The sequence below is a fragment of the Pongo abelii genome, chromosome 19 (genome assembly GCF_028885655.2).
Source record: "Pongo abelii isolate AG06213 chromosome 19, NHGRI_mPonAbe1-v2.0_pri, whole genome shotgun sequence".
In the NCBI taxonomy this organism is placed as follows: Eukaryota; Metazoa; Chordata; class Mammalia; order Primates; family Hominidae; genus Pongo; species Pongo abelii.
In genome coordinates, this window is record NC_072004.2 from 21,463,071 (window position 1) to 21,481,602 (window position 18,532).

General features: G+C 42.0%; 1 protein-coding gene across 11 annotated transcripts in view; it reads left to right on the forward strand.

Annotated features, from left to right (window-relative positions):
• SPECC1 (sperm antigen with calponin homology and coiled-coil domains 1) overlaps window positions 1–18,532 on the forward strand; it is a 305,733-nt gene that overhangs the window by 219,686 nt on the left and 67,515 nt on the right. For 8 of the 11 annotated variants that reach the window (XM_054536298.2, XM_054536299.2, XM_054536302.2 and 5 more), the window contains 4 exons: window positions 2,317–2,390; window positions 2,759–2,964; window positions 16,406–16,551; window positions 17,696–17,796. In XM_054536298.2, coding sequence (XP_054392273.1) covers window positions 2,317–2,390; window positions 2,759–2,964; window positions 16,406–16,551; window positions 17,696–17,796 — 527 coding nt within the window. Of the gene's footprint in view, window positions 1–2,316; window positions 2,391–2,758; window positions 2,974–7,419; window positions 9,950–16,405; window positions 16,552–17,695; window positions 17,797–18,532 lie in introns of those variants that run through there. The other 3 variants (XM_054536303.2, XM_009236527.4, XM_054536304.2) reach the window with 2 other exon arrangements.

Here is an 18,532-nt window from a genome sequence, read left to right on the forward strand (position 1 = left end):
TGAGCCCAGGAGTTCGAGACCAGCCTGGGCAACATAGTGAGACCCTGTCTTGACAAAAAAATAAAATAAAATAAAAACCAGCCACGTGTGGTGGCTCATGCCTTTAGTCCCAGCTTCTCTGGAGGCTGAGGTGGGAGGATCCCTTGAGCCTGAAAGGCTGAGACTGCAGTGAACCAAGATTGTGCCACTGCACTCCAGCCTGGGCAATAGAGCAAGACTGCATCTCTAAAAAATAAAAAAACCAAACCAAACAAAAAAACCCAATACAGTGCATCAGAGAAAGGGAGAAGTTGTTTGACAATATGTATATAAGGCTGCCCTGAGACATGCTAAAGCGATGTGCTAAAGCAGCCAAATTCATGGATTTGTGAGATGACAGCCAGTTTTAAAAAGCTGTGGGCAATATTGTTGTGTGGCTGAAAACCAAAGCAATATTTGTTCACATCACCCAGGGTCAGGAAAATGTTAACCCCTTCTTGGCTAGTGCTGGTTGGCTCCCAAGTTTCAAAAGGCCATAAGGTGTGAGAAAGGTTAACCTTGCAGGCAAGGCGGGTTCTGCAGATCAGGAGGCTGAAGAAGAATTTAAAAATACTTGCTAAGTGTTATTCAGGAAGAGGAAAAAAGGAAAGAGTGGGTTTCCATGTTTGATGAGCCTGGCTTGTTTATAGAGACATTGGCGGATAAGTCTATATAATGCAAATGGCATTTTAGTTGATGAGAATGTTGTGACCAGAGGCTTGCAGGAACCTAACCTGTATTTTTCCTAGAGACAATAGTTCAGTGTTTGCTGATTTGGTGTGCATGGCAACTCTCTGCAACTACCATGATTATTAGAATTGACTATGTATTTCAGACATTGATTAGTTGGTTAGAGTGAGAGTTGACAGCACCTGCCCCATTTCTCCTTGAACATGACATGCAGTAGAACTGCAGAACCTCAGCGTTCAGTGTCGGTGCCATCCAGGCTGTTCTCAGGATACAGCTGACAACCTGGACGCCATCATCATCAGTGTATCCTTCCAAACCCAGCACCATGATTGAGAAGAAAAGTCAAGACAAGTTCTGTTTTGTTTTGTTTTTGTTTTTGTGATATTTTGCTGTTGAAAATACGGTTGTATTGGCCCTAAATCCTTAAAAGTCAGCACAGACACGCTAAGAAAACCAGTGTATAATTAATGTCCACAACAAAATTTAGACACACCCCTGTGGTTATATCATCATATATCCAAGACTGACAGTAATACAAGCCATCCTTTGAAAAACTTAAACTTTTTAAAAGGATATTGAGGTATTGTTAAGATATGTTTTTTCACAGAGACCTAGGGACACATAAATCCAGCCTAGACCAATCACTTCTTCCTATAAGATCCTGATGGGAAAGGAATGGACTACAAAATAAAAGGAAGTTAGGGAGTGTTTTCTACTGTGCAGCATTGATTCCAGACACAAACTCTCAGTCCCACTAGAACTAGAACTGCTGGGGCAGGACCTGCCCACAGCATCTTTTTAACCTACTCTGGTGATTCTGATTTGCATCCTTCATAGAAAACTAATGCTCTAGGTTAGAGCATGAGGACCTATTGAGGAATTTCAGCTCGGTGACTGACACCATCAGATTTAAATTTGAATGACTCTGATAGCCATATGGAGAGAATTGGAGGCGAGGAGAACAAGGGGCTGCAGGTGTCCTTAAGTAGGGAGAGGCAGGCAAGCCACCTGGGAAGATGTTAAATGCACACATCTCCGGGTTTTGTCTGCCCTTGGAGATTCTGCCTCCAGGTGTCTGGAGTGTGGGACTGGAACATCGGTGCTTTTGAAAAGCTTCACCAGTGATTTAGAGGCTTAACTGTGATTGAGACCCACGACTCTAGAAAGTGCTTTACAAATCACAGGAGGAATAAGCATTCATGTGCTCTGTTATGTGAAAGCCTCTATCTCACAGCAATAAAGGACACTTAGGACGATTGTGTGTGAGTGTGAGGGAGGCCGGACTCGGTGTGCAAGTGTGCGTGGCCATGGAGGCCTCTTCCCATAGTGCTGCTGTTTGGTTGTGCATTCTGTCTGCTGAGACTGTAACCTCAATACACATCACATATTTTCTAGATCATCCTGTTCTCTATCTCAGAGGAGGCTCTTGTGTCCATTCCCTGGTTTACAGGGTAAATTGAAATTGCTAAAAGTTGCATTTAGAATAGAATGGATGGATTTGGATGCCTGTTGTGGCATCTGGAGCTGCCCCTTTCTTTGCTACCTAGCTTATCTTCTCTTAAGAGTCTCACAGCTTTTCCAAGCCCTGTCTGAATTATTTATTTCTAGGTAATGTGATCAAGCTGGAGGAACAGAAGTCAGACCTGGAGAGGCAGCTGAAGACTCTGACCAAGCAGATGAAGGTGAGATGTGGGTGGGAGCCTTCACCACCATCTTCCTATAAATTGCGCCCTCCGAGGTGTGGATCGCTCTCTCTATCCTCCTTTCTCTTGGAACGTTTCCACGGCGTGGGGGGCCCTGGAACTGTAGATTCTTGTTGGCAGGAAGTAAAATCAAAGCAGTCATTTGGTGTCAGGATGGAGAACTCTCATAACCTGAAGGTGTAATTCCACCAGTGCCTTTTCCTAGCAGTGAGCCACCGTGAAAGCAGGGCCTCACCAAGCACTGCTGGCATTTTTTTCTTGGTGACCAACACGGGGACTCTGGGGTCCCTGCCCAGGCACCGGCCCTGGCAGGCGTCTGACATAGGGATGGGCTCTGGCATTTTCAGGAGGAGACCGAGGAATGGAGGCGGTTCCAGGCGGATCTGCAGACCGCAGTGGTGGTGGCCAACGACATCAAGTGTGAGGCCCAGCAGGAGCTGCGCACCGTGAAGAAGAAACTGCTGGAGGAGGAGGAGAAGAATGCCCGGTTGCAGAAGGAGCTGGGGGATGTGCAGGGCCACGGCAGGGTGGTCACCAGCAGAGCCGGCCCTCCGTGAGTCTGGTGGGCACCAGGGCCGTGCTTGCTTCTCAGTCACTATGTATGGGGCTCCCTGGTGGGGATGGGACTCTTCATGTCTGTGCCAGGCTCTGCTATTTTCTTTCTGAGATCACCCTGAATTACTAGCACCACCTTACCACTAGGAACATTCTGTACAGTACCCAGTCCCTGCCATGCTGCAGCATAAGAGGCTGCTAAGCTTCTCACTTACATATGAAGGGCCCGTTCTAGCCAAGTATCCTGCTAGGCTTAAAGAATAGAAGTCCTGTCTAGAATGCTCCTTGAATCTTAGTATTTATAATGCAGGGGAGTGCACACTAATAAATACGAATCCACCACCTTGCACAGGTCACTCCCATGCAGTGGGAGAAGCTGGAATCACTCCTAAGGGGAGGAGCTGCTGGAGAAGGACACATTCCTCTGGGCCCAAGGATGTGCCTGCTTATTGAGAACACCCATGAGCTACGTCAAAAGGCCTTGACATAACCTACTTTATTAAAAAAGGGTGAGAGTGGAAAACATGCATTTGGCTGATGTGTGACATTCCCTTCTGCTCTTGATGGGGAGAAGCACACAGTATCAGACCAGGGAGCTCTACTAACAGTGACATTTAAGAGGAAGATATTCCCAAGGTGAATGCAATGTTAATTATTATCTGAAATTTAGATGGTTTACAGACAAAATTATAAACAGCATTTTTTGCTTTAGCTAATATTATATTTAGCCAATGAGGAATCAGTGTCCTTAACTTTGAGATTCTTGGATATTAGGAAATGATTTTGAATTTTTAGGTGTCTCTCAAATATCAAACATAGTCTTTTTAGATCAAATTTCCTGGGTTTTGAATGTTGATCAGTTGGCCCTAGTGTTTACATGTTTCCAAGATCAGTGGCTAGCTCCTGAGCCTTTTGATCTGATGTTTGGTTATCATGAATTTCATGACATTGGAAAGAGGAGATTTTTCAGAATTCAGCTGTGATTCTCCTGTCAGTTCTGCTCCAAGTAATTCCTTATTTCTTTGTTTATAACTTTTACATAAAATGGCCTTTGGGGAAGGATGAAGATCAGATGTAGCTAGCTCCACAATTTACTGTTGAAAAATCAATATCGAGATCATTATTTTATTTAGTTATTTATTTTTAGAGATGGGGGTCTCACTATGTTGCCCAGGCTGGACTCAAACTACTGAGCCCAGGAGATTCTTCTGCCTCAGCCTCCTGACTAACTGGGACTACACATGCGCCAGACAAGGTCATTACTTTATAGACAGAGCTCTACCCTCTGGACACCAATGGATGTGAATTTTAAGTGGAGGTAGAGGGAGAATAGGAAAACTAGATTTCACAGTGTTCCCTACTGAAACAGTAGTGAGGCCGTTCTGGGTGGCCTCTGTGTCTGCTTTTGTTTGTTTGCCTCTGTCTTGCTTCCCTATTGTCTGTCATTGGAAGAAAATCTGAGTCAGAACTTGTGTTGCTTCACATGGACGTTATTTTAATGATAAATGGTAAAAGACAAGTCCTGAGTTTCTGTGGTGGCCCCGAATAGGTTCTTGTATGAGATGCTGTGTTTCTTACGTATATTCTGAGACACAGGCCAGGTTCTTACATGAGATGCCATGTTTCTTACGTATATTCTGAGACACAGGCCAGACTGTGCAGCGTGAACCCTGGTATTCTAGGAAATCTCTGCATACGTCCTGGCAGTTTAGGACTCCCTATGCTGCATCCTGCATCTTCAATCTTAACGTCACCTTTTTTTTAAGCACAGAATGCTTCTTTTTTGATTTTCCAGTGATTTGCAAACCTACCTCCCAATCTAACAGTTTAATCCCTTATCAAAAAACATTTCAAAATTTTAGAATGGATACCAATGAGAACATGTCATGGTACTGAAATCAGGCATCAGAACATTTCTGTCTGTCAACGCATTTGGCAGGAAGTCAGACAAGTGCCAGTGATGCTGGTTTCTTGTCTGATTTTGCACTTCTGTGGCAAGCTGCCCCCTCTAAAGAGTTGACTATATGGCAGTTAGTCACTGATGGTTCAGCCACTTCCAGCACCTACCCCATGAGCAAGACTTGAAACCAACTCACACCTCCAAGCTCCGGAAGCCACCTAGTGTTTCCATCTTGACCGAATTAGTTCTTGATTGAAACTCAATTTGACTTTGACAGTCATCTAGTGAGAACTCAAAAGTCATTCTTGGTTCAGCCACAGCCAAAGAACTTGCAGAGCATTCTCTGACGAGGTCCTCAAGGACAACTGAGAGAAGGTAAGATCACCCAAAAAGCACCTGGATCCAGACATGAGATTACCTGGTTCTTAAGCTCTGTTTGCGTCCGTGGGCACTCACAGGGTTGGTTGCAGCCAGGCTGATAAGCATGAGATGAAGCACCTGGGCAGAAATGCAAACCAGCATTCATTGCTGGAACTCAGTAACTAAACAGTGGGATATTATCTGACTCATCCATGATCTTCAGTCCTGTTACACTTTCACAGATATTTTTATTTCAGAGTCAGAATAACTGATGTTAAGGTATGTGGGGAAGGAAGGCGGTAGCCTCATCTTTGCAGTCAACCAGCAATATCTCATTCCCAGTGTCATGTTTGCAGCCAGCCAGTAACATCTCATTCTCAGCCCTGCCTCTTGCCTCTGTTAAAAGAGGTGGGAAGAGGCGGTCGTTTTTGAGGTCTCTTTAAGCTCTGCTGTTCTCTGGACTGGTTGGTTAGCTGACCTTTCCCTGGTGGGAGAGTAAGAAACTCCAGTGCCAGCCTTAGAGTTATTCTGGTGCAATACTTTGAACCTCTTTGACACAGTGGCGTCTCCATATCTTAGTTGTGGCTTGTGAGCCTGCTCTTTCTCTTCCAGAAATGTGAACAAGCCAATGTGTTTTTAGGGACCTAAAAGTGATCTGTTTCATTGGACACATATAATGTAATAGATGAAAATATAATAACTTTTTCAGCTCTGGCTGCTCCCAGTTTTGAAAACTACCAATTGAGATAAAGGCTTTGAAATGAAAACTCTCACTGAAATAAACCCGTCACATCTTTTTCCTGAAAAGTTGAGTCCTGAGACCTGGCAAAATCAGAAAAAACACAGGCAGCTCAATGTAATGATATATTGTGCCGCATACAAGCTTTCTAATGAAAGACATGGTTAATGAGCAGTGCATGGCACAGGCTTCTCAAGCAGCATCAGGGAAAGACCTCTGTGTTTGTGGCATTTGTTTCTCTTGTTCTGAAACAGCAAATGCCATTACTTTTAGGGTGACTTATCTGATTCTTACTGTGTTTGTCGTATAACACCAATAAACATCCATGGAAAACGTCTTTAAAAGAGATAATTAAACACACTTAACATCTGTGCCTAATTAATGCTGTTGGTTTCTAAATAGAATGTCTGTGATTCGAATGTGTTTTGTTTTGCCCGTACCACAAGTTCTTGCATTGTCGTTTCTTGGAGGTGAGCAGTGTGGCAGCGCAGCATGTGCAGACTCCACTGGAATTGGCTTAACTCCGTGTGTGCACATCCGTGTCAGCCCAAGTGTCACTGTGTGTACCTGTGCTGTCCTCTGTGTTGCTCTGATGGCTCTAATGGGTCACAGCTGCTCAGCATGTGTTCTGCAGCTACCATGGAGAGGGGAGGGGCGGAAGTTGGAGGTATAGATTCTTTAAGGTCCCTTTTCCAGCTGTCTTGCCACAGATGCTCTGATACTGAGCCCCTCTCCCAGGTGGAGGGGGGCTGTTCTCCTGAGGATTCTTAAGCAGTTTCTGAACAGACCTCACCTTAGCACTCATGACGGCATGATGGACAGGGGTCTCCAGCATTTAATTTGGCCCTTAATGCAGAACCTGGTCCTCTCAATGTGCTCTTATTCCAGCCAGTATTATCTGTTCACTCACCTAGTACTCTTTTTTTCATAGTTTAAATGTACGTTTATGGCATTAGACACACAGTCTATAATTCTAAAGAACAGTGTCTGCCTCCCTGTTCTCTGACCCCTGATTTTACAGATTTCAACAATGTGGACATAAGCTTCCCTTAGGCCTTTAGGATTTTTAGGTTGCAGTTATAAAAGCAAGAAGGTTTTTTGGCCTTGACAGTAGAGAGAAGCAGGAGCCTCTGTAAATTCTGGAGGGGCCTATGGTGTTCATCTTGGACATCTCTGCTTCACCACACAGTTCTTTGCTGGAGAAGTTCTGGTGGAAGGAGCCTAGTACAGGCATTTGCAGTCTGGCTTTTTTTTTTTTTTTTTTTTTAAATGTCTGAAAACCTTTGACTTCCAAAAAATTGGAACAGTAGGAATTAAAATCTGTTGGCCTATCCTGGGCATTAGCTTTTCCCTGTGAGACAGTGTAAGCTGGAAATTCTTGCGTTTGTGAACTAAGACTGTATTGCCTTAGGTAACTCCTTTACAGCCTCTCCCTCCCCTTTCTATTTTCACAGCTCCCTGGGCTCTGTCAGCTAGCAGAGCATTTGGTGGAAGAAAGACAGCCCAGCTCTTGCCATGATTGGGAGCCGCAGCCATCTCTAGATGAAAGGGGGAATGTGTAGAGGAGAAATTGCCTCTTTATAAAGAGCCCAGTTGTCTCCTTGTGACATTCTCTGTTTCTCAGAGTCATTGCCGTCAAGTCTCTGCTTTTTGTCCACATTTTGGGATCAGCTCACTGCATGATCAAAGATGATGTTTCCCTCTTTTTACTTTTCCTCAGAAGATTGAGCCGTCTTTTATTTGGAGAATAAAGTGAAGTTCTGAAAAAAACAAAGTACAAGTCTTATGAAAAGTTATTTGCAGCTGGAGTGCTGAAAGGGCGCAGTGGCAGAGCAGATGCAGAGCTGGGTACAGCGCAGGCCCGAGTTCGTTTGTGGTTTTTTTTTTTTGGAGACAGAGTTTCACTCTTGTTGCCCAGGCTGGAGTGCAATGGTGCGATCTCGGCTCACTGCAACCTCTGCCTCCCGGGTTCAAGTGATTCTCTTGCCTCAGCCTTCCAAGTAGCTGGAATTATAGGTGCTTGCCACCACGCCCAGCTAATTTTTATATTGTTAGTAGAGATGGAGTTTCACCATGTCGGCCAGGCTGGTCTCGAACTCCTGACCTCAGGTGATCCCCACCTCAGCCTCCCAAAGTGCTGGGATTACAGACATGAGCCACCGCACCCAGACCCTAAGGCCCAAGTTCTACTTTTTGGTGTTCATTTCTCTGCTTCCTTTTGATCGTGGTGTCTGATCATCTTGGAATTCATATTACTCAAGGCAAAATAGGAAGCCATCTGCGTGATGTCATATTCTGAAGAAGTCAGAAGGTTCGGCGAGTTGGAGCTTTACTCTCGTTGCCCAGGCTAGAGTGCAGTGGTGCGATCTTGGCTCATTGCAAGCTCCGCTTCCTGGGTTTAAGCTATTCTCCTGCCTTGGCCTCCCAAGTAGCTGGGATTACAGGCACGTGCCATCACGCCCGGCTAATTTTGTATTTTTAGTAGAGACACAATTTCACCATGTTGGTCAGGCTGGTCTCGAACTCCTGACCTCAAGTGATCTGGCCGCCTCGGCCTCCCAAAGTGCTGGGATTACAGGCTTGAGACCCCGTGCCCAGCCCCTTCTGTGGGGTCTTGATTGAGCCCCTTCACGCGGAGTCTGACTTCATTACCTCGTCTGAAACAAGGTGCCTCCAAGCTTTGGGTTGATTTCCAGAATCTTGCTGGGTTAAACATAAGTAGAAGTTTGATCATAAAGGATGTTATTAAGCCGGATAGGTAAGCACAGTGACAATGGCAATAGAAATCTAATGGAAAACGATTGAATGACAACTACACCAAAGTTTCATGGATGAAACTCACCCCAGAAACTTAGTGTTCAAATCAGAGTGATACACAATTCAAAATGTGATTTTAAACTTCTGGAAATATGTGTGTTTGTGAAGATCCAAATCCAATTCAGCAGCCTCCATCAGGCAGAAACCTCCTGCAGTTCTCACGTGAGGAACTGGTTCACAGTGTACACGGCATGGAGCCATTAGTGACGTTATCCAAAGGATGAGACAAGACAAGAGTTACTGTCCAAGAAAAGGAAAATTAGGAACAGGAATGCTCTTTAAACTCAGGAAGATCTTTTGGGGTGTCAAACTGGACAGCACAGAATCGTTAGAAAAATTAGCTTGGCGTGAGAAGAGACATTGAGGTCTTCTCTGTAAAAATAACTTAGATACTTGTGAATAGGACTGAAATTTATATTTTGGGCGCTCTTTACCTCAGATTCAGAGTTCTTAGGATTATTTAAAATTCATTTGCTGGATGTCTTCAAATATAAACAATAAGAAAACTGCAACTTCAACTTAAAAGGCACCGCTGTATTTGCACCCCATATTTTGACCTGTCGTTAGGTACTGTTGAATATTTTTATCTGTAAGCATTTATGAAGTGCAAAATAAACATGTTATTATATAGAAGCGTCTGCTGCTTAGTTTTAATCACCAGCTACGTTTCTGCAGGGCCTTTATGTCATTTTGTTCTACATTTTTTTCTGAATGCAGTTTCAGAACTTCAGAGTCACATCAAGTAACTAGAATTTGAGGTAGAAAAAAGCTGGACTGCAAGTTGTAAACAGGAGGGTTGACATGGGATATGAACAATTTCATTAGTAGAACAAAAGGGCATGGAGTAAAAATGCTAATTTTGCATAAATTTTTAAAACTCTAGGGTCTCAGAAAATATAGTATGGACTTAAAGTCTAGATGTGTTTTGTTGACATTTAAATATGAATAGATTGATGATTTAATGTATTGGATTTTTTCTTAATTATGAAGTATTATTTAGGTATACTAATAACAAAATGGAGACGTGTGAAGAAAAATATTAATCTTTCTTCTCCCTCAGTACCACCTGTGAGGAAATCAGTGTTAACAGTGTGTACATTTTTCTTTACTCATGAATATGTATAGGGTTCATTTTTATATTTTTAATAAAAATTGGATTATATTCTATTCAGTACACTGCACCTTTACTTTTTATTTTATTATATCATAGGCATCCTTCCCTGTCAATACACAGAAATCTAGCTTATTTTAAGAGCAACATGACCTTCCATAGGAAAGACATGTCCTGGAATATTAAAATATTGTCTTACTAATGCACAACAAGGTTATAATTTTTTTCTTTATGAGTAATGCTACAATAGCAGTCCTTATTCATATAGTCCTATGTAGTTGTGGTTTTATTTTTATAGAATGGGTTTTTCAAAATACTGTTGTTGCTCTAAAGTATATGCACATTTTTATTTTAATAGATGTCTCCAGTTACTCACCTGAGTGCTGTGACATTTCACTCTTCAACATGCCCATCTCTATACAGCCTGAGCAGTAATGGAGAGCCTTGATCTTATTTTTGCCGATAGGATAATCAAAAAATACTATCTTATTAGCACTTTAATTTGCATTTCGCTGAGCTTTTTTTTTTTTTTTTTTTAAAGACAGGGCCTCACTCTGTCACCTAGGCTGGAGTGCAGTGGTACAGTCATGGCTCACTGCAGCCTCAACCTCCTGGACTTGAGCAGTCCTCCCACCCCAGCCTCCTGAGTAGCTGGGACTACAGGGGCACACCACCATGTCCAGCTAATTTTTTTTTTTTTTTTTTTGTAGACACGAGGTCTCACTATGTTGCCCAGAGAGACTGGTATCGAACTCCTGGGCTCAAGTGATCCTCCCACCTCAGCCTCCCAAAGTGCAGGGATTATAGCCATGAGCCGCCATGCCTAGCCCTTTCTAAGCACATCTTTGTATGTTTACTAACCACTGCATTTCCTCTTCTAAGAATTACTAGTTTTGCAACTTTTCCCTGCTTTTTCACTGAGCTGATTGCTTTTTTCTCATCAGCTTATAAGTCAGTATTTTATTAGGGATGTGGTTTTGTCCCCTATATTATGAGCCTTTATCATCTTTATCATATTTTTCATGTGATATGGCTTTATCTTTATCATAGAAAATTTTATATTTTTATGTAATGTAAACTGTTAGTGTTTTCCTTTATTCTTTTTTTTAAGATTCCTTCTCCCCAGTATTATACAAATGTGCTATTAAATGTCCTCATCTACTTGATGCACACACATATGCAGGCCATTTGATCCGCCTCTCTTTATTTAATCTGATGTGAGGTGTGGTTCTTTTTCTCCCACTGGGTAGCACTATTTATTACCAGAGTCATCCTTTGTCCACTGAATTGAAATCCCACCTTTACATGGTTTATGTCATCCACATTCAGAGAGACCTGCCCTAGATGTGCTCCCATTTCTTTCTCTTTTGAGTTAGCTCTGCTTTAAAATATTCATAGATTATTAGATTGCTTGTATTACTTTTAACTCATCCTTTCATTTAAAATTTTTATTTTATTGAATTTTAAGGGAGACAGTATCAGTGTTGAACTCTGTTTCCAGTCATGAATTTACAAACGCCAGTCCTCTCTTGAGTGCAGTTTCCCCTTCACTTTGTATTATGAACTGTTTGCATCGAGCAGGGCATGATTTTGCCTGTCACCTTCTCTTGCTGAAGCAGATCCAGGTGTGGCAGGGCCTGACATTTGCCCCAGGTCCGTGTCTGGATTCTGCTGAGATCCACTGCCTTTGCCTGACAGTGCTTCTGATCTTCTCATGACTTAAACGTGTTGGGAGGCTCTTGAAGGTACATTTATATTACATACTTGGAGGTACAGAAGCCCAGGTAGAGTAGAGAAGGGTGAGTGCCTCGTGGGAAATTCGCCTGTACCCAGTTTCTTCTCTGCCTGGTGAGCCTGGAACGCAGAGCCAGCTCTCTGGATCTCTTTGCGTGCCCCTCATCCATTTTAGGTGTACACTTTGGCTCTTCCTGTCCTGCCCCTTGTCACTACTGCCCTTTACGCCTGGGGTAAACCAACCCTGGCCTTCTCGGATGTAAATTCCTCTTGTTCCTGATCCTTTGCCAAAACGCCCTGCATCTCTCTGGGCTTCTCGTGCTCCTCTCCAGCCCTGGCCCTCTAGGGTGGAGGACATTAGTTGGGGTTTTCCCATATCTCCATTTTCTTTGGAAGGGAATTGGGGGAAAGCCCTTGGTATTGTATTTTCATTCCCCTGACCATGTACTCTCTATTGGCAGAAATTCTGCAAAATCTAAGCCACATCAATGATACTCGACTACAGGACTTTTACTATTTGATTCTTATTGTTGGGATTTGTAGATTATGATGTTGGTATTCAAATTACTTTTTTATCCTGTTTATTTTTATTGTTATATATGCTTTTATTGAAATTTGAAAGTGAAATTTAGAAGATATTGTTTGACACCTAAGAGACAAAGTACTTCATAATTTCTGTCTTCAAATAGAGTGAAAAACTTCTGTTAGATTTGTTTTATGCAAAATAAGTATTTAGAGAAAATTACATTCCAGGCAAGGGCATAGAATGAGCAAAGGCACAGAGGCAGGACATAAAAGTAAAAAACTTCAGGTGAATAGTCCAAAACTAGATGGGCAGAGGGGAGTCTTGGGAGATTAACCGAAAGGCCTGGGGTTGGGCTTTGTTCAGGTGTTCAGGAAAGAGACCGGCAGGTGTGAGCATGTGGTTGACACACGACCTGCCCTCTTCACAAGTATTAATCTGCCAATTGTGAAGGTAGCAGTGGTGCCATACAACACTACCCAAATCGAGTTAACTTTTGAATACTTTAAAAATCATCATGTACAGGAGCTCACCTGTTCCTGGATCAGAATGAACAATGACATAAAGTGCTGTTTTTAGGGAGTAAATGCTGTAGACCATCACTGACATTTGAAAACTCTGTTCTCTAACGTAACAAGGAAAGCAAATTAGAGAGGTTAAATAAAAGTTTTAAAGGGAAATAATTAGAGACATATATGTATATGTGCTTAAATGACAAGGTGAGGCATGGAAGGCAGACCGACATTCAGTGAGGAGGGCCATGCGCCTTGCTGTGCTCTATGGAGACACTGCCTGTTTATGGAGTGTGCATCACCTGCTGTGTGTGACACAGCATCAGGAGGTCTGGCCTGCAACTGTTGTTCTCTAGTATGGGTTGCCGCTTTTTAAGAGCAGATTATTGTATAAAGATAGGAACACTGCAATAACTTCGTAGTATTTTTTAAATGTACTTAAATTTTAGGAAGAAATACCATCAGTATTATTTCTAGAACCTTGTATACCTCTCACAGAACATTTATGCCTTATAGAAAATTTGAGAAAGGCATGGCCAGAGCTGGATTTGCATCCCCGATTCACCATTCATGAATCATGTGACCATGGTCAAATTTTCCTCTAAAATAAGGGATAATAATATCTAGGAGTTTTGTTGAAAATTAAATTAGATAATGTTTTTAAGACACATGGTACTGTGCTTGGCATATACAGTGGAGTTATACACATTCATATTTGTTTTGCTGAAATTATCGATTATTATCATAGTTTTATATGCTGGGAGCAGGTAGAATACGTGCTTCATTTTTGTTGTTTTAAGCGTGGCCCCTAAACACTAAGCAGCTATTTAATCTGTGATGTAACTGAAGAAAGAGCCAACCATGAAATGCTGGAGGGAATGAAAGTATGTGAGACTTCTGGAGAGTTGGTGTGTTTGTAAGCAGTCGTGTTTACAAAAGCATGTACTTTTGAGTGACTCAAGTTATTTTCATGGCTTATTTAACTACATGTGTGATTGTTACTTCACAGGTTGAGTTTAGAACCTAACATCAGCCTTAGAGGCAGTAGCAAGCCTTGAACAAGTGTTTCTCCACTAGTGGTACCTTGCAGTTTTTCTTTTATTTAATGCTAAGACATACGTGGCTGTATGCTTAAATATTTCTTAATATTCATTATAGAATACAGAGTTTTTATTCTTCCTTGGAACAGAGGAAATGTAATACTTCATTTATGGCTGAGGCTGTTACTAATTGATCCCAGCCAATTCTAAAATAGGCTGGTGTAAGGATTTTCAACCTCATTTATGATTTAAGTACACACTAATAAGCCAGTAGCATTCTTAATAACCATTTTCTTTGGTTATTCAATTCAGGCTTTGTTTTGTGAATCCCTCACACACACACACAGAGACACACAGACACACACACACACGCATACCACTGTTATATAACACAGTGGGTATTTCTCTTCTCAAATTATACAGGGTTTTCTCATACTGACTCTTATTGTTCTGGCCAAGTAGACTTAGTGTTTGAAATACCATCTTTGGATACCTGAAGCCAGAGGTAATTGATTCTTGTGGCCTTGCTTTTTAAATTTATCATTTGATATTTTGAATTGCAGATAAATGTAGATAACTGAAAGGAATAACCTCAGCAGAATGTAGGCTTCTCCATTTTGTTCTTATTAAATTATCAAAGAATGAAATGTAAAATGAATTACTTAAAATGATTGTCCTTGGAGGCCTTTGGTACTGAGTCATTTAAATGGACTGGTAAGAAGGTGGCCAGGCGCAGTGGCTCATGCCTGTTATCCTGGCACTTTGGGAGGCCAAGGCAGGCAGATTGTCTGAGCTCAGGAGGTTGAGACCAGCCTAGGCAACATGGTGAAACCCCATCTCTACTAAAAAAAAAAATACGAAAGATTAGCCAAGTGTGGTGGTGCTTGCCTGTAGTCCCAGCTAGCTACTCAGGAGGCTGAGGCATTAGAATCGCTTGAACCCGGGAAGTAGAGTTTGCAGTGAGCCAAGATTGCACCACTGCACTCCAGCCTGGGCGACAGAGCGAGACTCTGTCTCAAAAAAAAAAAAGGTGGCCCATTTTGTTTGTTGATGACCTTCATGAGAATGGCTAGCACAGACAGAGGAAATTATTTTCTGCTCAAACCTAACCTGATTTCTTTTTCTTTCTGCATTTTTGCCACCTGATTTTATTGTATGGGAAAGTATGAAAACCGGTTCCTCTCAATAAACCTTTAAAGATTATTTTAAAAACCCAACCTCCTACAATTTCTGAAGTGCCTGATAGTTTCTTCCAATGAAGTTTTCAGTTTACTGATTTTTTTTTCACTCATAAGAAGGGACTGTGGAGTGAAGATTGTAAGGCAGTGTGGTTTAACTGTTTTAAGTTCTGTTTCTCTTAAATTTATTCTATTCATGTTAATTTACAGAGCAACAGAAGAAAGCTTAGAGAATTAAGGACAAATGAATTCAACTGGAGAAGCTTATGAGTAGCAAGATTAATTTGAACATGATCAGTAAATATTTTATTTACTGATTTATTTTAAACTTCCACCGACCTTATTGAAATATACTTCCAGAAACATTCTATTTGAACTATTCTCATAAATTAGTCATCTTGCAAAACAGCTGTGGCAATATGATACAATGAAGAGAGCAGTGACTTAGCAGTGAGAAGGTTGGGAGTTCTTGTCTTGGCTCCTTCACAGGGAGATCACATGACATGCCAAAGTCCCCTAGATGAGGAAGCCATGCGTGAGAGGATTGAGGATTGGGTCAATGATCTATCATAGAATACTTTCTATGAGTCTAGAAGCTTCGTGAAGAACACACCAGGAAACTTGGGTGAGAGCAGGAGCTTCACCTCATGCAGAATTGCAGTGTGATTTTAGAGTGCTGTTACCATTCTTATGCTTAGAAGTCAGAGTGTCTGAATCAGGATTCTGTTGTGTATAATGGATTGCACTTTCGTTGGCTTAGGCAGAAAGGTGTTCCATGGTTTGCAGAATTGTTGGGAAGGCTGAGCTTCCAGGAGCAGCTCCCAAAGTCTCCACACACAACTGGACCACCAGAGAGCCTACTCCCTCCACCAGGGCAGGAGCCTTAACTTCAGAAAGCTGCCCACCCAGTTGGAAAGCTGCCACCGCAGTTGCCAGCACCATAGCATCTTGTCTCTGCTACAGTCTCTGTCTACATAGTGAATGCCCGGTGCCCTGCCTCTCTTCCTCTGATTCAGGTCCCACTCCAGGTCTTGCCCAAGTCTTTCTGATTGGTGGAACTTAAATCACACCCAAAATTCCAGCTGTAGGAGAGCTGTGAGATTTCATCTTTCCAAACTCTGTGTACTGCATGGGGGTTGGAGCACATGTCGGCAGCCAGTCCACTGCATTCACCATTGACAGTAGGTGAAATATTTATGATCAATAACATTTGCATTTTTTCACAAGAAATGCACAATTTGCAGAGTAGCCATACACTTTATTTAGAGCTAATATCAAGTCACTCTACATATAAAAATAATTATTTCTGACCATTTCCCAAGAAAACAGCTCTTCTAAAAATGGAGAGCAATGCCTACATTATTTCCTAAAGATGCAAACTGGTAGAGAAAACAGGATGTTAAATTCAGAATTTCCCTTCCAGCTTCGTTTATTTTCTCCACATCAGTTCTGTTTTCCTCTGTGTCTTTTTCTCCCATGGGGATGTCCTCCACCTTTTCAATCTGATTTGCTCTTTGCCATGCAGACCTGTGGATGAAGAGCCAGAGTCCTCTGAGGTCGATGCTGCTGGTCGGTGGCCTGGTGTCTGTGTTAGCAGAACATCTCCAACACCCCCAGAGTCGGCAACCACCGTTAAGTCACTTATCAAGTCATTTGACTTGGGACGCCCAGGTATTTAATCATTTTTTCTATAAGCAAAGCTCCAAATTCAAACTTGGGCCCGATATTTGATATGTCTACTATCTCTACTCCACCCTGGCCCTATGTTGTTACAACCACAAGGGCGCTTTCCAGGTCCTACCACGTGCAGCCACTGCATGCAGGAGCCTGGCTGAGGCTCTAGGGAGGCACTGATGGAGAGCCTGGCGCATGAATAACACAAATGCAGCCTCTTCCTCTCTACCTCTTCCTTCCATCCAGTTCCTGCCTTGTCACCTTTCTTTTCTGCCTCTCATAGCCATTAAATTCAGGTCACTACTATTTGCCTTTTTGTCATCTCATGAGAATTACAAGGGTCAGCTGGAGACTTCATCTCCTAGGAAACGAGGCATCACATCTGTGCACCTGGCCCTCTTGTAGGCACCCCTAGCCATCCCCATCTTGCAACCTGCTAGACGTTTTTCTACCTGGTCTTGTATGTGAGCACCTGTGCTAATCTGTCACTCCTGATCTAGGTGTGTTCCCAGCTTTTCCGGGTATTGTCTGATGGTCTCCCAATTTCCCTTTAGTCATGCTTATCTTCCTATATGAGAAAGATGCATAGCTATACTTCATACATATACTGTACACATAAACATAGCAAATAGAAGAAACAGAATGTGCATCTCTCTACAGTAACAATATCTTTCTTCCCCGGAGTGCAACAAACATGCCATTGTATTGGGAGACTGTAGTAAAAGTTAATCCTAGGATGTACCTGGTTGTCTCTGCTAAAATTGTTTGCACCTAAATTAGATTAAGACTAGACTCTACATATTCAAAGACATGAAAGGCTTTCATGCCTGAGACAGAAAATGAATTAACAATTTGTACAAGAACTTTTCTTTTCCGTCCTTCTCTAGGCATCTCATTATTCATACAGTTTCTTTTTGCTCAGCTGTCCTTCATCTAAGACTGACCTCCACTCAGCTAAATCTTCCCTTCTTGTTTCCCCAATGCAGCTCTAGTCCAGAGAAGAAAAGGATAATAGAGTAAATATTACACTAAACACGGATACTCCTTAAGCCACCAAAAAAAGTAACAAGAAATCAGGAACAACTATATGCTATTTTGAAGTGGAACGACATATAAATGTTCCCATGTTTTTTTTTGGCAGGTGGAGCTGGACAGAATATTTCTGTCCATAAGACCCCCAGAAGTCCCCTAAGTGGGATACCAGTGAGGACTGCTCCAGCAGCTGCTGTCTCTCCAATGCAGGTAGATGAGCCCCAGAAATAACCACTGCTTATGGTTTGCTGTGTATCCCTCTAGATGTTTTTCTTTACACATATTAGTGTCCGTGTGTGTATGTGTGTGTGTGTAGCGTATGTGTTTTGTAAATTGGATTACACTATGTATTATTCCAATACTTATTTCACTTTATCATCGGAATGTAAGCTTCATGAGGTCAGATATTTTTGTTCATTTTGCTTGCTGTTTTATCTCTTGTCTGTAACACTGGCTGGCACATGGCCACATTATAGTAGTTCAATAAATATTTGTTGAATGAAGTAATATGTCTTCAAATTTTAATATTTGCAGAAACAATTCTTTTTATAAAAGATTACATAATATGTGGTGATTTATTTAGCCACTCTTCTACTGATAGAAGTTAGGTTTTTTTGGATTTAACTTATTACAAAAAATAATACAGTGAAGATGCTGATACAAATTTTTGACCACTTAAGGGGCTACTTTTTAAATAAGCGTATATCAGGATTCATTTGTAAATATCAGAGATGACTGTAGTTAAGCAGAAAGGAATTTAATACAGGGATTTTGGTACTGAGGGCTGGAGAAAGGTCTAGGCTGCACTGAGCTTCCAGGAAAGGTTCCCAGAGCATCTGAAAGTTGGCCCATTAAAGGAGCTTCTGTTTCTGCCGGAATCGGGAAGTCTTTCTCTAGGTGCTTACCCAGGACTGCCACTGCTACCAAGATCTAGGATCAGCCTCGT